This window comes from Panthera leo, chromosome A1, assembly GCF_018350215.1.
Source record: "Panthera leo isolate Ple1 chromosome A1, P.leo_Ple1_pat1.1, whole genome shotgun sequence".
NCBI lineage: Eukaryota > Metazoa > Chordata > Mammalia > Carnivora > Felidae > Panthera > Panthera leo.
The window spans coordinates 161,711,236-161,733,471 of NC_056679.1; the positions used below are offsets into that span (position 1 = coordinate 161,711,236).

Consider the following 22,236-nt stretch of genomic DNA (forward strand, 5'->3'; position numbering starts at 1 on the left):
TATATAAATATGTATGTATAAATATATGTAGGTAGGTAGGTAGATAGGTAGATAGATAGGTAGATAGATAGATAGATAGATAGATAGATAGATAGATAATTTTAACTGACCTCTCATTGCTGATTTTATATTTTAAGGAAAAAAATGAACCAAGAGGAAATTAGGAGAGAGTTGGTTGAGCACGTCAGGAACCAAGGATGATGATTAACAAAGGAGAAACTGAGCAAATACAAGATAGTTGTCTAGACTGGAGGGAAGATGGGGGCAGTATAAAATGGAGAAAAAAGAGGTACAAGGAAAGGAATAAATAAACAAAATTAAATTTGAAATTCCAACGAGCCCGAACAGAACAAAAGGTGTTTTACAGCCCTCAGTTAACCATTTCTTAATCACTTCACTCTTACTTGCTATTCCTAGCATCTCTGTTTAAGCACAGTGAAGAGCAGCATATGATGGTCAAAAATATCAGTTGCTGTTTGCAACTGTTAATTTACTCCTCTCTCAGAGTCTTCCACATGATGTCAAAGTGGTACAGAGCAGACCATATTTATTTTATCAGACTGGACACAGTCTCCCTTCTATAAAAACCCAGTAGGGACAGGTTGCCTGACATTTCCTTCAATCCCCAGATATTGAAGGAAAAGGAAAGAATACACCAGCGCTTTCCCACACCTAGGTGAGGTGAGAAGAATAGGGTAGATGGACTGAGGATTTGTTCTCCACCATCTCTCAGTATCAATATTAAGAATTATTTGAAATTTCTGTTGTCATCAGAAAACTACTAAGTTCATGAAATTCTTGAGTAAAGACAAATATTAGAATGTACTGTTTTGTAAGTTCACAGGGGTGTAAATTATGTGAAAAACTTAAAAAAATAACTGAAGGAAAATTTAAAAGCACTTTAAATATTGCAAAATCCAAAGCAATTTTCACCACTAAATAGTTATATACTTTAAAATATACAATGTTATAATAATTTTACAACTACATGAAGTTAAAAAAAAAGACTTAAAAGATACTTTTAAACAGATTGTGTAAAAGTAGCTTTATAAACCTGTTTTCCTTTGCCTATGATGATATAAAATGATACATACTGTCTTCTAATTCTTGAAATTCTTGAAATTTTACAGCATACTTTTAGATATGTATGTGTGGAATGAACGGGGCAGAGATTTTGTAGAGGCAATTCTATCACTCTGTGGGCTCTGTGAGTAGGTAAATTGTAATACCTTAAGTAAAGATAAATACTTTATACAATGATCTCAGCTTCTAAATTAAAAAAACAAAAGCATAGAAAGCATATACCTTCTTTCATTATCATCTACAATGAACTCGGCTTGTACTCCTGAATTCTATACTGGGCAATGGTTTTCCTGTGCAGTGTTGATTCTCTCTCCAATATTTAGCATATGTCAGGCCACCCAAAGAAAAAATATAAAAAATTAATATCAATAGGATAATTTATTTAATGCTTACCAGTTTTTTAAACTTAATGATGAAGGTTCTAGTGATATCATTATTCTTCTTCATGTGATATTAAAGAGCTATCAAAATTAAATTTGGCTCAGAGAAAGTACTATTAGGATTGTTCCATAGATTGTACATAAAGTCTAAAAGTGGGTCCAACTACCTTACAGTATAACTATAGTAGAAGTCACCATGCCCTTTAGACTGAGTTGAATATTGTTCCATATCTTGTGAAAGTGATTGAGTCTATTGAAGGCTTGGTTATTTCTATAAGTTGTGTAGCTGTTTGGTATGTTCTGTTTAGTGTATGTTGGGCTGTGAGACAGTTTGTGGCACTATACTAATGCCTTGTAATGCTCTATGATATCTTCTTATAATGTATTGTATGTGATATCTAAAGGTTAGTCACCTATCTAGAATTCTTATGGAATATTTCAATATATCAAAGACTTCACATAAAATTCTGAGTTTGAACAGTCTCATTCAGTATAGGAAGCATACCTTATTCTCTTTCAAATATGTTGTATTGTTCTGCACAACTTGAACTAATGGAGCTGACCACAGACAAATATTTTAAATTTACCATGTGTGTTTAAAGATGTCTCATTTCAGGGATTATTTCTGACCCCACACAGAAGGAATGCAAGAAGGAATGTATAGGTAATCATTTCTATAACTGTGCTCCACTCAAGACTGGCCTGAGTGGCATGGTTGGCCACAACAGGTTTGTTGTATGAATAAACTAATGTAGTAAGTTACTGATACTTTTGAGAAAATAATTACAGTTTACTTTTTAACACATTTTCATTTTACATGACAATTAGCATCATACCAAACACATATGTTCGATGAGTAGAATTATACTTAATGTGGCACCTGGATGGAGAATTTTAGAGAATTATTTGTGGAAACCTCTAAATTTACTGGTTCTATAAATACTGGTACAAAGGAGTGTTTCACAATTTTAAAATCACATATATTTTTCCTTCTTTTGTCTACAGACATCTTTTAAAATGATGTTAGCAGTGTAACAGTAGCCCACTGAATATTTGGAATGTCTTTTTATTAATTAATAAAACAAAGCTATCATTAAGCCTAAAATTATACTTCTCTTCACTTAAAAATGCCATAGATATAGATTTTATTTGAAGAGAAGAAGAGTTATCCCAGACAGGAAAAGAAAATATTGGAGATAAAATCATACATCCCATAGAATTCTTTTGTATAGATCCTGGTCTGTGCCAACTCTATGGATGCAGAGGCACATAAGAGAAAGTCATAGTTTCTTATGGTTTCAAGATAACAAATCCAGAGTATTCAAAATGCTTAGATCTGAAGAAGTAGATGTAATGAATAATATTAAAATATTTCCTTTCCTGCCATTTGTGACAACGTGGATTGAAATTGAAGGTATTATACTAAGTGAAATAAGAGAAACACAAATACTGTATGATATCATTTATATGTGGAATCTGTTATTTAAGTGCATTTTCCTGTTACTTAAGTACATGTAAATATGAGACATAGATTTTATACAGAAATTCCATATCTAGTCAGGCATTAGGGAATCCAAACTAGGCTTTAATTGATTTTCCTTTTTTTTTTTTTTTTTTTTTTTTTTTACTTGAAGCATCACAAAGACCAGGGCTTTTACTTTGTGTAATATCCCACTGAAACCATCATTTAATTTAATTAGTTAAGTGATGATACAAACTTCCACTAAGGGAGTATTTTGGGGTTTTTTTGTTTGTTTGTTTGTTTGTTTTTGTTTTTGTTTAAGGGAATATTTCTTTTAAGACAAGAAAGGCATGACAATGTGTGTGTCTTTGTATTTATGTACAACTACCACTATACGGGCAAACATACAAATGGTCACTTTTCACAGGCTAATTTTAAAATACTTATGTGAGGTATTAAAAATAACATTTTCTGGGGTACCTGGGTGGCTCAGGTCGGTTGAGCGGCTGACTTTGGCTCAGGTCATGATCTCATGGGTGCTGGGTTCGAGCTTCACATCGGGCTCTGTGCTGACCGCTCAGAGCCTGGAGCCTGCTTTGGATGCTGTGTCTCCCTCTCTCTCTGCCCCTCCCCAACTTGCGCTCTACCTCTGTCTCTCAAAAATGAATACACGTTAAAAAATAATAATAATAAAATAAAATAATAAAAAATAATATTCTCCAAAATTATACTTCACAGGTCAATGATGCCACGTGTATGCACCATATACCCTCCTCCCCCCAATAGGACAACAGCTTAGAACAAGAGATTCCTGTTGCCATATAATAATACACTTATACATCATTAAACAAAAAAAAGCATTTTATTTCTTTAAAGTCTTTCTGAAAAAAACTAAAAGTGAAGCTTAAAATTTAATTAATGTCAACTGAAGATTTTATCTAAAAATAATATTTGGTTTATAAAGCTTGAGGTTAAGTTGAACATAATACTTCTATGTATGTGATCTTTGAGGAGTCACTGAACTAATCAGTGCCCTCTGCAAGCAGACCAGGCATAATTTATCTCTCTCTTAACAAACTTACTAACAGGAAAAGTGGGAAACAAATAAACAACCTGGGAACACAGGCTATGCATGCAATCAAATGACCAACACCATCTGTAGATATGCAGATATATGTGCAGTAGGTATCTAGGAAGGTGAGATATTTGAAAGATTCTAAAGATTGTTACCAAAATTTGTAACAACTTCAACCAGCTTGATATGGATAGAAAACTAATTCAAGGAATGAGTCTCCCATTGAGTTTTAAAGCAAAAGTCCTTTGTGGTATTCTAGAGTAAAAGAAACATATGTACAGTAAAAAAAAAAAAAAAAGACACACATACTCAGAGAAGGAAAAGGTATTTGGCACATAGATGATGTGGCAGAACTCCATGAGAAAGGCAAGAGCTTTAGGAAAGATTGAAGTTTGGTTTAGTGATATGTCATTGAAAACTATTGCGTCCATGAGACTCAAAGGAATGAATTCTCCAAACAGCTATTATTACACAACCAAGATTGTTTTCCTGCAGAGATTATTTCTTTCCAATCATAAGTGGACTTTGGCTAAAGTTTTCCTTATAAAACCAGAAACCTAATCCAGGGCTGCATTGCCCTAGTACATACTATTATCTAGAATATTCCAACTTCTATTTTTGGAAACTAGTAAAAACTTCGGGGTAGGAGAAGAAAATAAAAATAATTATAGTGATAATTTTCATGCCTTCATTAAGATCATTATCCTATTTTTTTTACACTTCTTGGTAACTCCATAACACATTTATAAGCTTATAGAATTGGTCATTATTTTGCTCTTGTAAAATAAGTTTTAAAAATAAAATAGCGGGGCACCTGGGCAGCTCAGTTGGTTAAGCATCTGACTCTTGAATTCAACTCAGGTCATGATCTCAGGGTCCTGAGATTGAGCCCCACATCAGGCTCCATGCTGAGAGTGGAGCCTGCTTAAGATTCTCTCTCTCTCTCTCTCGCTCTCGCTCTCACTCTTTCTCTCTCCCTGTGCCTCTCTCTCTCTCAAAAATAAATATATAAATAAATAAATATTAAAATAATCATAGCTCAGAAAAGTATAATTAACCTCATGAAGTTCTGTTCCTAAAATCACTCCCCCATTTGCAAATGCTCAAAACCAATAAGTGACTTGCAACAAGGAGATAATAAAGTTCTGGAGATACAATGCACAGCACCATGATTATAGTGAACAATACTGTACTATAGACTTCAAAGTTGCTAGAATACTCAATCATTTTCACTATAAGAAAGAAGTGGCAATTATATGAACTGGCAGAGGTGTTAAGACAACAGTCTTAATTTCAATCAAAGGTGAGGCTGAACCTAATAAGTTATATAGATCCCAGTGCTAAAGCTTAGAGGGATGTAAGAACAAGGATTTCAGTCACAGGTGATCCTGTATTCCTCCAGTATTAACCAAACTTGAAAATTCTTCTCTTTACATTGCAACAATTTCCACTTATGCTATAAATCTTTATTTCTTTATTATTCCTGTCCTCTGATTTTCAGTCTCTTTAGAAATTCTAGAAGCCTTAGTTTCTTCTTCACAACCATACTTCACACAGACTTCAGTGGTTGTAGCTCATTACCTCCACTTCCAATTTAAATTTCCCCTTTTCTTTCCCAATTTAAATTTCCAATTTTTCTTTCCCTTATTAAATTTTTTTTTACCTCCTCTTTGGATACATTTTTGTTTGTATATCTACATGTTGACAGAGTTTTTTCTCCCCCTCAATCCAATCAATCTTTGACCATGCATCCAATTGAGAAAAAGTAAGATAATAAAGTAAAATGTTTGTAGTTTTATTCATTGTTATGAAATGTATTCACCTGATAGTGTGCTATTATGATTTTTCATGGCCATTATTACTTTATGAAAACATTGCTGCCAATTTATGATTAATATTTATATAATTATATTTATTTTTAAGGCTATATTTCAAAGAAATATCTATACTTTTATCTTTCAAAATCTATACTTTTACAGGCTGACTTCCAGCATAACTTTAGGTTTTCAACATAGAAAATTGGTATGCTTTCCTATGTTGACATTGAGCTATTTCATATTTAAACATACATACTTCATTCATTCAGAAAATTTTTTCTGAACAACTAAAACAAGCCAACAAATATGTTCAGATGCATGAATTGGAAATTAAAAACCAGTACCTATGATGTCATCACAATCCCATTTCTATGGCTGTTTGTTTCACCTAAGGTTAACTAAACACATGACTCATCAAACATCTGCTCACCATCAATGAAAAACAGGGATGTTTAATTATGTGAGAAAACTCAAAAACTAAAGCATACTAACATACACAAATATATAGAGTACTGTAATGAAGGCAATTTGGTGAAAGATATCAAATGTAACCTTGCTTATGTACTTTTTGAAAATTTGCTTTATAAACTTGTTATGTTCTTAGAATCTGCTAAATAATTGTCATTATAAGTGTAAAATTGCTTACATCTATTACATCATTACATAGATGTTCATAATCTTTATGAATAAATAAATATAATTTCTTATATATAAAAAGGATTATAAAATTAACGACTAATTAACCAATAATTAACTATTATTTATATTAGTGAATTAATTAATTAACATTAAATTAATTGATATCAAGGAAAATGATTAACAAAAGTCAGTTTCTGTGTATTAAATCTAATAAAATTGTCAACTGGCAAAAAAAAAAGCTGGTGTGACACTGCTACAATAAGATCACCTTTTCTTTCAATGACACAATAATTTTAACTTCATTTTCCAGGGTAAATGTAAATTTGGAAACTATGCAGAAAAACAAAGCATACATAAATATTTGTTTGATTTTTCAATAATCCTTAATATTGATACTAGACTTACACTCTTCTGTCAGTTTTCTATTCCTTAGTAAAACATCTTTGAAGAAATTACAATCTTTAGGAACAAAAGAAAGCTCACCTTATTACAAAGTTGTGACTGTCAATCTCCTTTCCACATTCACTATCAAGCAGAATGCCAGAATTTCCAACAACTGCACAGGTCTTAAATCTGCGATTTTTCATTGGTGACACTTCAGGTAGGAGGCTGTGAAGATCCTGAGAAATATTTAGTGTCCGACGCCTGTCGAGTACATAGTGTATGACATCACCAGGCTTAAAACTGCTCTTGACCACTGAGACATCTCGTTCTGCATCTAGGAAACGAAGAATGTTCTTCCTATATGTCAAATACAAAGTCTTCCATTAATAACAACATAGCCGAGAACTGGTGATATGCACAAAGTAACGGGTAATAAAATATAAATTGGTAAATTACTAATCTTAAATTGTCAGGTGGTAATTAAAACAACCAAATAAGTGAATTCTATTGAAATTGAATTTGTCCTTAAAAAATCGTTTGCACATACATTCTCAATGATTTGTCAAATAAATATAGTATACACATCTATTTATAGAGTGAAAAAAGGTCCCCATCTATCAAAAGATATAGAAAAAATAATTTATTCTGCTGCAGGCACTCTGGAAAACAAAAGGAAGTTTCCTCAGAAAGTTAAAAGTACAACTACCCTATAATCCAGCAATTGCACAACTAGGTTTTACCTAAAGGATACAAAAATACTAATTTGAAGGGACACATGTACCCCAATGTCTATAGCAGCATTATCAACAATAGCCAAATTATGGAAAGAGCCCAAATGTCCCTCAATTGATGAATGGATAACAAAGATGTGGCACTTATATGCAGTGGAATATTACTCAGCCATCAAAAAGAATGAAATCTTGCCATTGGCAACAATGTGGTTGGAGCTACAGTGTATTATGCTAAGCGAAGCAAGTCAGTCAAAGAAAGACAAATACCGTATGATTTCACTCATATGTGGAATTTAAGAAACAAAACAGATGAACATGGGGGGATGGAAACAAGAAAAGAGGGAGGTAAACCATACAAGGCTCTTTTTTAACTATAGAAAACAAACTGAGGGTTGCTGGAATAAAGGTAGGTGGGGGATTGGCTAAATGGGTGATGGGTATTAAGGAGGCCACTTGTTGGGATGAGTACTGGGTGTTACATGTAAGTGATAAATCACTAAATTCTACTCCTGAAACCTATATTACACTATATGTTAACTAGAATTTAAATAAAAATTTGAAAAAGGCCAAAAAGAAAATTTTATTAAATAAAACAAAAATGCTGTGACTTGACTTTGCCTAACTACATATTCTGCTAGCTTTAGTTAATTTTCTATAGTCATATTGTTTTGTTTTGTGTTCTGTAGTTAAGGTAAATAGAAATAACTTAAAATGGTTTGGAATTATACCTTACTTAACTGTATTAAAAGGATTAAACTTCCCAATAAAACTATACATTAACTCAAATCATGTATATATTATAATTATTTGTAGAAGGGTCAAAACTACACTGTATGAAAGTTTTCTTTCAAGAATCCAGGAAGAAAGATGGGTACATTAGAGGAAAAAAAATGGATAGATAAAATAACTCACTATGCATGGCAGAGATAGCTAATAGTTCCTTAGTGATCTTCCTTGCTATCTTGCTTTTAGTATTTGAATTTTCTAAGTTTTGCTCAGGCATAAGAATCCTCAGCTAAAACATTTCCAAGTTTACAAACCCAAGCGCAGATGGGTTTGGTCATGCGAGTTAGTTTTCTTACATGGGATATGGGTGGATCATGTGCGTGGCTATACAAGAGAGAAATAAAATCTCAACTTGTTTGATCCACTGTATTTTAAGGTTTCTCTTTTGTATTATGGAAGCTTAGCCTATTCCATACCAAATAAAGAAATTTATAACAGATTCAAAGGTGCTGTATAAACAAATATGTATATCCTAAGTTAGACGATAAAAAAAAAAAGGTATAGCTGGCTTTTGATATAATCAAAACTCTTATCTGCAGTAACCTGGGAGTTATATCCTATATATAATAAGCCTGTTGCTCTTGGAAAAATGGTTAAAAAGTGTTTCATGTTGTTTTATGTTGGTTGCTCCTTTTAGGAAGGCACTAAGACAAAGTCAGCCAAGTGGCAAGTTGAGATGGAAATGGCAATGACCTGTATGTAAACTGTGTGAGTTTGGTAATTGGGACCTCCAAAATGTTTCAAATACCCCAATTATCAAAAGACACAACTATAAATCAGAGCCATCCCAGGAGCAAGAGTCATTGCCTTCCCACCAAATTTATAGATTCAAATGACTTGGGAGGGAAATTGAGGGAAAGGATGGTGAAGCTAGAATAATTAGAGGAGAGTCAGAGGCTGAACTGTTCAGAAGAAATCTCTGGGTGTGGTTATTTATACAAGGAATTAACTATAAGGAAATGGCCCAGGAGTCTAGCATGTTTTTGAGGGAATTTTATTTCTAAAGAAATGATAAGCCTGCCTACAGACGTCTGAGATCACTTAATCCTCAAGCTACCAAACATATACCAGCCAGAAGCAATCTGAGAAACTCTCTCCAAGATTGGAAGTTGGATATAATTTACTGAAGTGCTCTTATTATAAGCTTGTATTCTCAGAGTGCTAAAAACAATGCCATTATTATAACATTTAAGATATGACAGACATGTTTTCCTTTAGTGCTGTTACGGTTTAAGCTCTAACACATTTGTAAATTTTATTACTGAGCACAATGTGACCTCCTCCCACTACTCAACCAAAAGGGCAATTCTCCATATCACACTTACAAGCCAGAAGCATGAATAGCAAGGAGGGATGAAAAATAACTAAAAATAACTAACTATATATTTATATTTATATATATATATATATATATATATATATATATATATATATATATATATATTTATTTATATAAATAAATAACTTATATGTGAAGACAATTGCTAGTGAAATCAGCAACTATAGGGTATATGAATTACAGAAAATTAAGAAGTCTTTCATTATGTTAAGAACATATAATTCTTCACAAAAGTTAACTATCACCAAGAACAGCAATCCATAGAAACTTTTGTACATACTTACTGACATTTGTTTGTTAGAGAAAAGTTTTAGTAATGCCTGACACCTGTATTTCAAAAAAAAATTCTCATTTCCTGTGAAAATGACAAGGCTGGCTCTAAAATAAAAACTGCACGGATGTGGTCAAATCACCAAACTAGATTATCATTTTCCTTTGAACATAATTTAAAGGGGATGTTGTAGATATGTGAAGATGTAACTCACAAGTGGTGAAGTGAGAACAAGATTTGAAAGAAGACTCTTTAACTGGGAAATCCAAAAAGCAAAATCCCTTTACTCAAGAAAAAGTTACCACTTACGTTCTTGTCAACTGATGGGGACTTTCCAATTAACAGCACCGTTGCTGTGTTATAGAGACTTCGCAGCAAAATGTTTTATTCTTTATTTTTTTTTTTCAGGGCACAAAGCTACTGTATTTGGACACAGTTTGCTACATACACAGAAAAGCTCAATACGCGTTTCCAGCCAGCCCAACCCTGAGCACTGCAAAATATTTTAAACACAGGTCTTTTACATTCCTCAGTATAATAGAACATCTTTAATTTGTTCACTTTTAGGGGAAATTGATATTAAAAACGAATAATAAGAGTTCAGAGAAATTTCAAAATATAACACATTGTCTAACACTTGAGATACATGACATAATTATTAAATGCAGATAATACTATGTGTTCTTCCAATGCTCTTGTATAGGCTGAACAATTGTTTATTTTGTTAGTATAGTATTTGTCTTTTTATTCATTTTATTTTTTTAATGTTTATTTATTTATTTTCTTTTTCTTAATGTTTATTTATTTTTGAGAGAGAGAGAGGGAGAGGAAGGAAGTGAGGGGCAGAGAGAGAATCTGAAGCAGGCTCTGCACTGTCAGTACAGACCCTGACACGGAGGCTGAAAACCATGAATTGTGAGATGTGACCTGAGCCAAAGTACAATCTGAGTGAGCCAAAGTACAACACTTAACAGACTGAGTTACCCAGGCGCCCCATGTTTACTTATTTATTTTGAAAGAGAGAGACAGAGCATGCACACAAGGCACAGAGAGAGAGAGAGAGGGAAGACAGAATCCCAAGCAGTCTCCGTACTAACAGCACAGAGCCCAATGTGGGGATCGAACTCACTAACCGTGAGATCATGAACCAACCCGAAATCAAGAGTGGGAGGTAAACGACTGAGCCACCCAGGTGTCCTTATTTGCTTTTTTTAAACTGGGAAAAGGGGGAAAGGAAACCTTGAATGTCTGCAGTATGTCCTTTTTCTAATATTGAACTAAACTTTTCTATTTTAGGGCTTACATCTATGCATGGAACATTATTTTAGCTCAGAATCCTGGTGTAGGATCCAAGAAAAATTGAAAATAATTATTATGAGTGAATAATATCGTGACTTCAATGCTTAATAACTTCTTTTTTTTTTTTGCAAACAGTATGGAAAGGTTATGTTTTTCTCCCTAGCACGCTATAGGCATTTTTTTTTTAGATTATAGATGTAATGGACTATAAAAAGTTCTGTAGATTTGCTAAATCTAGTTGTTATTCAGACTGTAAATCTCTGAAAAAAAAGAAAAAAACTAATGCCTAAGTATAATTAACTAAATGCCATTGGAAGCATGAAAAATTCTTATGCTGAACTGAAACAACACTTTATCACCAAGAACATACATGCTTTTGCTCAGATAATTGACATGCATGAAAACAGCAGATTCAACAAAATGATTTCAGCAGGAGAGAGACAAATTATTCCTAATACTTTTTCTTAATATGCGGTCAAGTTATTACCAGATACTTAAAACAAGGGGTCATGTTTTCTGCATGTGACTGAATAGAGCAACAACAGAAAAGATTCCTGACAGGTCTTCAACTGTCGTTTTGTGGCCATAATGTAACTTTTGAAGCAAAAACCTAAATTCAGTAACTGTTTTGATGATAAAGATAACTGAAGGAGTCTGAAAATATGTTTCACTTTCAGTGAGACTAAAAATCTTAGTCATAAAGATTATGTTTTGTTAGGCAATCCTGGTTTAAACTGAAAGGCTGGTTGAGACTGTTAAACTGACAGGAATAGATTCTATACAGAAACTTTTCAACTGAATTTTCAACTAGAACTTCCCTTTCAACAACACACATCACTTGAAATAGCAGCTGCAGAGTTCCAGAGAGTTAATTTACTAAACATTGTTTTCACTTGTGTAATGTTAAATATAGCTAACCTATCACCAGGTGCCACTCTTTCTTCTCTGTAGGTTTCTTGTCAACAACAAGCATACCGTGCTGTGGCAACTAAAATTTAATCTAAATGACACTGTTGACTCCATCAGAGATTATTGTTAAGACGAATCTTACAGCTGGAACACATCACAAGTTGAGAAGCAAATTAGGTTATAAAAAGAATCAGTTTTTGTAAACTTTTGACTTTAACCAAAAATCACTGAATTGAATCAATTGTTACTAATGTGGTTTATTAAAAAAATTAAAAGGCTAAGAAATGCCAAGTGTTTCATTATGCCGACAAAAATGCAGAGAGAACACACAAATTTTTGTCTCAAAGATTATTTTCACAAGGCAATGTTTTTCAAAGCGCTGAAAGAACATAATTAGCTTGTTATAGGACTTCTGAGCTTAGGGTCCCAACTGATACAGAAAGATATTCTAGCATCAAAGAAAAATCCTCCAGAGCCAGGCAAAATTGTCTCAAAATGCTTGAAGAAAAGCATTTTTTTAGCTTAATTTACACCTCAGATGGTCATTTGATTATTTGGCACAGCATTTAGCAATATGAATTAATACTATATTTTATTATTTTGGAGCAAAAGAACCCTCCACTATGTGTATTCCATAAAGACTACATTTTTAGTATGAAAATAGAGTCCCCCCCCAACAAATTGTTTTAATAATAAGAGATCTGGTACCAGTTGGACAGAACTAGCTTTGAAGTTTGAGCAACAAACAAGCTGTGTGACCCAAAATGTGCTCCTCTGGTTACTTACTGAACAAAGTATGTAGAAGAATTTTATGTGGACTTTGCTCTAAAGTAAATGAATGCATGCAACAGTGAATTATTTTTGATAGGTAAGCATATATAAATGTGCAATTATGTTTAGTTAACCTGCAAACTTGACCTTTTTAAAAACCTTGATGTCTGACAATGCTAAGAGTTGAAAATATTATTTCAAACTAATCATGATGTTTTTAATCTTTCCCGATAAGTTGCTGACCTTGTACCTCTCTATATGTCCACATTTGGTATTGTAATTCTTTAGGTTTCTATTCAACCTATGAAAAATGAGGGGAAAAAAAACAACCCAAAGATGTAAAAAATGGTCAAGTCATCAGTGTCGGACACGATCAAATAATCTCTCAGTACAATGTTTATGGATTTACTCACAAACACCTGATGTATCTTAAATGTATCATTTCTTGGCTTACGCTAACAAAGAACAAACAACTACCAATGAAATCAAGTCCTTAACCAAAGTAATTATTTTAAATGTGAAATTAGCTGTGGAATGTATAAACTCTTCTAAATACTGATGAATTTTCAAAGTACAATGAAGGTGGAGCCATCTCTCTTAGAAAACTCCCCAGAGGTACAGTTGTTTGATGAACATATATAAATCAATTCTTAATGTGCTTATGAAAGTAGCAGAATATATATATATATATGGCTGGAAAAATTAGTAATAAGAAAGAAAATCATGTCTACTAATGTAGGGAAAAACAATTTATCTTTAGTGACTGCTTCACATGTTAATGCAAATAGATAAATAATTTATTAGGAATGTCACAAGAGCATTATAAATGTAATGAGATTTTTAAAGTTAGAAAGATTTGTAAGCATGGTTTAATCATGTAAGATCAAAAATGATTAGTTGTAATATCCTAATCAAAACTTCAAAGTAGAATTTTAAAAACACTTGTAAAATATGTCCATACCCACTCACAGACACCAAGTAATATGGTTCTTCATAAATGTTATACATGCAGGGAAGAAATAAAGAAATTTAATAATCCAAAATAGTTTATGGTTAGTTTCTTGTACAACTTAAGAAAAACAAAACTCAGCTAACAACCAGACATTTTCATAGTCTGAATTTTTTATTACAGGTGTCAAATTGATTAATACTCACTAGTTACTGCTACTATAGTCAATTTTAATTTTTATGAACTGTTTGCATGTTGTACAATAATGGTTTTACAGATTATTTCCTTGTAAGGAAGTGACAACTTTGTATGTATTATTCAATATTTGCTCAATGTTTTATTGTTTACTTCTTTATCTGTTACGGAGAATCATATGAAAAGAGTACTAACATTTCATACATATTATCATCTGTTATAACTGAAAACAGATTAATCGCCTTCAAAGATATGAACACAATCTTCATTAAACTGTAAAATTATAATAATGAATTTCTTCACTCAATTTATGGTTAATACCCTTAGTTTGAATATCTTAAAAATGGCAAAATGTATCTCTTTATCCTCATGGGGATCTATAGTATTCATTTTTGTATAGATACTAGAAAGGCATGGCCACATATATTAATTAAACTATTGCTAATTACTTATTGAATTTACTTATTAGACTTTACCTTATCTGATATGTTATTTAGCATACTTAGATACATAAAACTATTAAAATTTCTTATTTTACTTTACTTTCTTCCACTACTTTTCTTTTCTTTTTTTTTAATTTTTTTTTAACGTTTATTTATTTTTGAGACAGAGAGAGACAGAGCATGAACAGGGGAGGGGCAGAGAGAGAGGGAGACACAGAATCTGAAACAGGCTCCAGGCTCTGAGCTGTCAGCACAGACCCCGACGCGCGGCTCGAACTCAGGGACCGCGAAATCATGACCTGAGCTGAAGTCAGACGCCCAACCGACCAAGCCACCCAGGCGCCCCTCCACTACTTTTCTTTACTTGATCTGTATATCCTTACCTAATTGGCCCCCTTCTTGCCCAATCTTTCAGTTTGAGAGTTCTTTTTGGGACACCTATAGATTAAATATTTCCTTTTTAAATCACCCATATTTCTGTTTTCCCAATCTACTTCCAAGAAGTAGTAATCCTTATTCTGTTCTAAACTAAAACACACCTGTATTTATGACCCTATGTAGTCCCATATTCTGTTGCTTTTTCCTCATATAATTATCCTTTTCAGGGTTTTTAATTTAAATGTGTGTATAGGGGTGTGAGATAGTGAGGAAGATACTAGATATGTATCAATAAAGAAATGAACCCCAGGTGTAAAAATGTTGAACTGCAGAGATCATGGCTACAGTCGGCCTCAGAAACTAGTTCTCAGGAGGAATACAGGCCCAGTCATCCAGTTTTTCCTTTTCTCAAGAGTATATGAAAATCTGTGCTTTTATAAGGAATCTCCTAATTTTAATATTGGTTTTGAGGGTTTTTATTTATACAGTTGAAATAAATCTTGCTTGCTGACCATATTCTACCCAGAAGACACCAACTTATAAACTGTCATCAGATTCTACTCATCTCCTCATTCTTATTATCTGCCCACAAATATACAAAACTTCCCCTAAACTAAAAGCAACCAAGCATACACTATTTGATATTGCCATGATTTCATTTCTGTTTCCCTCTCCTTATACTTCCAAAGCTTCAAGCAAAGTAGTCTAATGATTCCTACATTTCCCTGGCACCCATCTTTTAAAGAAATTTCCAGACAATCTTCCAAGTATATTTCAACATGTAGTGTCTTTGCTACAACTCATTTTAAGAATTGTTATGCATACTCTACAGATGAGTGTAGTAGACTCTTCCTTCAAGTTGGTCATAATCTATATTATATGTTGGTATGATCCAAGAAGCAAGTAGATAGAAACCCAACAAACAGATCAATGGCTTATCCTCTTAACCACTAACCTAGTCTTACAAAATCTGTGCAGGAATATCCAATCATTGAATAATTAGCATTTTGCCAATATAAAAATGCAATTATTTTATCATGTAAAGGATATTTCTTTGAAACTTTTAAAACGAGTTTGATTTACTGAAATGCTCTGATTTAAACATACCAACCAATATAGCTATGTAGTTGTAAAGACACATGATCTGCTTGCTTCCTCCATGCTTAGGAAGGTCTGGCCCTAAACTTCTTATTAGTTATAGGATTATACTAGAAGAAAATAAGATATAATAGATATATGCAGGCACTGAGATTGATTTCATGAGCTTGTTTCAGGTAAAATGCCAAAATCTATAAAGAATAAAAAGTAAAGAATAAACCAGTACTCTAGAAAATGTACTTTCTGACTTTTGCCAATTTAGGATATAATCATTGAGACTCTTATTACAGGGGCTCACATAGAAATATCTATTCATAGGGTAAAGCAAATTTACTTATAATAGTCAGCAAAATAGGAATTGAATAGGCTGTCCTTTCATCCAGTGTGCAAAAACACAAGATAGGGAAAAACTTATAAGGAAGTTAAAGGTAGGTTTCAAAATATATGTCCACCCTGACTAATAGAATAAAAAAAAGAAAAGCCTATTAAATATTAGTATTCTGTTGAATATTTTATTCCATTAAAATAGAGACAGTATATTCAAAACTCACACATTCATCCTTAAATTTCTGACTGCATAATGATTTCAGTTTTATGGCTTCATATCCTTCATTGATCAACATTAAGTAGAGCTGGTTCACTCTTTTATTAAAGTATTCATACTTAAACTATAAATCAAGCATTCAATATAAGTTTGCCAAGCCCAATGTATTCAAGAACATGATGTGAAATTTATTATGGCTTATTAAAGAAACCCACCTTATTTCCAGCACCAAAGAGGAATTGATTTTCCAACCTTCTACAGAGTGCTGGAAGATTGAAGAGCCAGCCTTTCGAATGATTTTATCAGAACTATTGACAAGTGATCGACTCAAACACAGTTCACCATCTCTGAAACAAAACAAAAATGCCAGTTATGTGAAAGTTAGAAACATTTTATCTAAGCAGCATAATACATAATTTGACTTAGATTACTGGTTACAAATTGTCGATACAACTTTTTTCTACATGTTACAAATATGACATTGCTGAATGGTACTACAAGAATTAAGAGAATATGACTTTATCAGGGTAATCATTTACACTTATTCTTTTTGAAATAAAAACAGTTTGCCTATAAAGTCTTTTGTGGTGTTTAAAGAAAAAAAAATCCGTTTCAAACTCTGTCACCCCTCCCTGTTGTGTTTAGACAATAGAAACAGGAAGTTTGGCCAATTCTCCTGCATCTGTATAATTGTGACTCTCAAGATTGTAATTTTGTTTCCACAGAAGGCCTACAGACACAATGGAAAGAAATTTTTTTGGGGGTAAGAAGACCTTGGAATACCAGGTGATCTGGACATGTTGGTGATTCTTTCACTTGCTAGCCTATATGTCCTTGGACAATATTCTCTTTCTAGGCCACAGCGGCCTTGCTTGATCTTGAAAATTGCAATAACATTATCTAATATGCAATGAATTTGTGACAGTGGGAGTCTGTATGTGAAAGTAACTTATAAAGCATTATTGACGTGCTAATTTCTAAAATTACATTGAGTCTCAAATCATCTCAACAATGAGACACTTTCCTGATAATTGTTGGTGGTAGGGAGACAGGGATTATAATAAGGAGAAAGAAAACTTATTCACTAGCCATTTTTACTGGTACTTTCTATTACATTATACACACATGTACACACACACACACACACACACACACACACAAAACAACTGTGCTACCCATTTCGGTCAATATTGTCAGGCAAGTACATAATGTGGCACGGTCGGTGCTGGTGGTAGTGCTGATAGTGACAGATACCCGTGAAAGTATTTGTGTCATTAGAACAGTTAAAACAGAACCAGTTTATTGTTCAAAAGACTATTTTCATGGCACTTTATAGCAGCTATAAACTGAGACTCAGAGAAACAAAATCCTACCTGTTTATTGTATAGCCCTTTCAGTATCTGCATTCATTTCTTTACATGTTACCTTTTACTTTTTTTTAGATCTCAAAAATATAGTTAAAAAGTTAGGTGATTATTTGTTCAGTCAAAAAGTGTAAATCTGTATTTATTAGTAGGCAATCCTCTCCCACTATCAATGGAAACATTGCCTGTGTAACAGCTATTAGATGAATTCTGTAATTAGAGGCTTATAGTTTGGTATTTTGGTTTGCATTCTTTTTTAAACATGTAGTTCCAGTCTGAAGTAACTCAAAGTATCACATGCATCTACTCCCTGTGAAATTTAGAATTCTATAAAAATCAATATTTTAAACTATGCTGCTGATGAAAATGATGCACTTGCATGCCTTTTCTTAGCTAACAATAATCATTTTATAGAGGTCATTTAAGATACTAGGAAATAGGGGTGACTGGGTGGCTTAGCTGGTTAAGCATCTGAGTCTTGGTTTTGGCTCAGGTCATGATCTCACAGTTCGTGGGATTAAGTCTGCATTGGGCTCTGTGCTGATGGTGTGGAGCTGCTTGGGATTCTCTATCTTTGCCTCTCCCCCTCTTGCTCTCTGTCTCTCTCAAAATAAATAAATAAACTTTAAAAAAAATTTAAAAAGATGCTAGGAAACATGGGGTGCAATTTACTACTCAAAGGCCCAGAAGTCAATTTTTATGTTATATGTTTAACGATAATAACTGTATTTGAATGAGAATATGGATATATACAGAAGTTAACCTTCACACTTTAGGAAGTATACTTTCAAGAATATGGGCACAAACTCTCACCATTTTTAAGGCTAGGGATTTTTTGCCACTCTTTCTCTCATTAACTGGCTTGTTAATATCATCTTTTTCTAACCAGAGATTGCTATAATTATAACAATTGTTTTTACCCCCGATAAACCTTCATAGAAGTAAAAATATATAAATGGGTAGGCATTTTTAAATATCTGTGGAAGATTGTTTCATTGACATGTAGCTAAAGGTACATTTTGCATGGCAAAATAATTGCTGTGATATACCTAGTTGTATGGAGTCTTTTTCAGAACCTGTAGGATTAAAAAAAAGTAATTTAAAAGTTTAAATCAGTTTTATACTAATGAAATACAACCACATTGCTCTGCTCTTTGAATAGTTTTCATTGAACTGGTGATAAGCCAAAATTCAGCTTTATTCCTGGAAAGAACTTTAAATGAAAATAGCTACAACCAGTCCCACTTCTTGAGGTCAATGGAATTTCTGTGTAAGAAGCCTAGGCTTAGTGCAATCTGAGGCTCTGGAGCAAATCTCTTTGTACAAAGTTAGATGGGTCCCAAGGGATGTTTCATTTGTGACCTTGGTAGTATTCTGTCTTAAAAAGGCTTTTCCTTCAATGCAAGGCATGAAGGATGTTGCTACCCTCTACTAGTGTTTCATTCCAGATCAAACATGATTACTAAACAGCACACTGAAAATATCTTTTGCATAGGGCTATGTTCAGGAAGATTCAACATATACCTCTAAAGAGAAAAATCACAAAACACATTAAGGAAATAATGCAGCATAAAGCAACAGATATTATAAAGTATTCCTGCTTATATTGAGCTAAGAAAAACCTACTTACAAGATCGTCTGTATGAAAGTAGTAATGGAAACTGATCATTAGTTATGTCACCAGTTTTTACAAATATTTTTCTCTTCAAAATATGAGTTGCCAGGCATCCCTACAACTTATTCTATTAACTCTGCAGTATATGACAAATATGATTAATTTTTTTTGTTTTTTGAGATTAGGTCCCAAAAGACCTTCATTCAACCCTACTGAAAAGTCCTCATAACTTGGCCTTGGAGTAAATGTGCTCCCCACAGATTAGGTTAAATGTCCTCCTTAATACAAAATTATAAAAGTCATTCAAAAGAAAAGAACTTACACAAAAGTAAGCCTGAATAAAAACAGCAGGCAATTTTGTGTTTTCATTCCCTAAGTATCAAACAACTAAAAATAAAGATGAGATGTACTACCTTACCTACTGCTTAAGGTTTTAGTAGAATTCCAAATAAAGCATGTAAAGTGCAGATTCTGGGTTTCTTGATTTATTAGTGTGTTCTACCCTAGAACTAACTGGAACCAACTTTGCTGACAATGGTAAATATTCTATGAATGCTTATTTCCACTGTCAATATTATCATGTTTCATTATTAATATGGGTGGGCGATCATTTAGTGAGACAGTCTAACATACATGGGCCAAAAGGAAATCTCTAGATGATAAGAAAATTAAGTTACTGTCATTTGCGGTCAACTAGGAACACAGTATGTGGAAATTTTAAGAAGTCACAATCAAAACAAGTATTTGTATGATATTAAAGTGTACGCCACTCTTTCAAATACATTATCTTATTAAATGAGCACACCCACATGTTTTTACCTGTAGGACCCTTCAGTTAACACATTTCCAATTATACCTCCAAATCACAGAAAGCAAGTGAAATCATGGGCCAATTGTGAAGTAAGTGCCATTTTTCCCATTAAAAAAAAAAATGTCCGTCAAGAATAAACCACTTTATAGCCCATGCCTTTTGAGTTAAACTTTACTAACTAGTCATCATACCAGGCAATTGATATGTTTTGTTTGCATGAAAGGTTAAATTTCCAATAATTACTTGACCTATTCTCAAAGAATTCCTTACAAAATCCATGCTTCTAGTATTCCTCTGGGGATATGAGAATGTGGATGGTAGGCAGGAAAGTTGTGCTGGTGTTCTCTTTCCTTCTGCATGGAATGACCGCTCAATGTTGTATGTAAGAACAACGCTGCGCTGACTCCAGATGGGACCTCCAGGTAAGAGAAGGGGGCGTGTAATAAAGAAAAGGTCTGCCTATTGCAAATGGTGGCAGGGAAGCTAAATAGGAGGGTGTTTTCTTGGTGGTGAGGGGTGGTTCCCTAAGGTACAAGGATTACGAAAGGCCCTTAACTGAATGTACTGCCCACTCTCAAAGTCACGCAGTGCCTCCCAAAGGGCAGACTGCCCGTTAACCTGACTTTTGAATATCAGTCGGGGCTCTGGGCTAAATCTCCACTCTAGTTCACTCATCTTAAAAATAGACCCTGTAAGTGGCTTAGGTTAGAAATAGAGTCACAGAGATCATTAGATCGTTGGGTGAGTCAACTCCTCCACTAGAAGCACTGTTGGGAAGTTAAAACGAAATCATGAGCTAGTTATCACAAGCTTTTCCACCGAACGTTTCATCTTGACGGAGAAGGGCAAGAGCGCTCAGCGGGACTGGCTGTGCCCGCATTCTCCCGGCAGCGCCAACTCTAGGGCGTCAGGGCAGCGGCCGCCACGGCCGGGGCGCTGCAGGGCACGAGTGCAGGCGCGGCGCCGGCGCCCGCCTCTCGGCCCTGCCCCCGCACCGCCGTAATTGCGGGTTTTAATTAAGGAGGAGGAGTCCGGTTGCCGACTGAGCCGTAAAAGTGATTTTTTTTTTTTTTTTTTCCAAGAGGAGACCGGCTTCCTGCATTAAAGGCTTTCCCCTGCCTCCCCACTCATTCTTGCACCCCCGCTGCCAGCTCTCGCGGAGGAGGGGAGAATACCGGTGCGCACCTCGCTTCCTGTTTGATTAACTCACGCGCTCGCCTCACGCTTTCTCGGAGCAGCAGGGGAGCGACCGCAGCTCCGCCCCAAGAGGGGGCCAGCGAAACCCAGCCGGGCTAGCCCAAGCGCGGCGCCCCTACCTGCGCCCCCTGCCCCTCGTCGGCGTCCTGTGCGGTGCCCACTGGCCGGCGGCGCCCAGGAAAGGGCCAAGGAGGAATGCTGCCCGGGAAATGTGGAGTGTCCCAGGTCGGTCATTTCCCTCGGCGGGACTCGGGGTGCGCTTCCCCATTCTGGCGGCGGTTTAGGGAGGCCCGGAGAGGGCGCCTGGGCAGCACGGGGCGCCTCTTCTCGCCTCACGCGTCCTCCCCCTCCTACTCGTCAGCGAGCCGAGGGCCTGAACCCTCAGAGTCCTGGCGAGGCTTGGCGGCTTTGTCTGGGCTCACGCGTCTGTTCGGAGCCCACCAGCCCGGAAGGGAACAAAGAGCCTCGACCCCCCGACGCCCAGCCTCCGCCTCTCCACCTCTCCCCCGCGCGCCGTTTATCACCTTCCCTAAGACCCCTTTGTCTGCCTGGGAAGCACAAGTCTGCCCGAGATGCCCACGTCCCCGCCCAAAGTCCTGCTTTCCTGACAATTGAGCTAGGCGGCGTTTTCAACCCACCCACTCCCTATGTAAACGACCTCATATAGTTAGGCTTTTCTTCTCTTCCCCAGAATAG

At 34.9% G+C, this 22,236-nt stretch overlaps 1 protein-coding gene across 1 annotated transcript in view; it reads right to left on the reverse strand.

The window, feature by feature from the left end:
- Positions 1-22,236, reverse strand: part of ST8SIA4 (ST8 alpha-N-acetyl-neuraminide alpha-2,8-sialyltransferase 4) — a 100,606-nt gene that overhangs the window by 76,637 nt on the left and 1,733 nt on the right. The window contains exons 2-3 of the mRNA XM_042944453.1: positions 16,769-16,900; positions 6,940-7,197 (exon numbers count right to left, since the gene is read on the reverse strand). Coding sequence (XP_042800387.1) covers positions 6,940-7,197; positions 16,769-16,900 — 390 coding nt within the window. The remainder of the gene's footprint in view (positions 1-6,939; positions 7,198-16,768; positions 16,901-22,236) is intronic.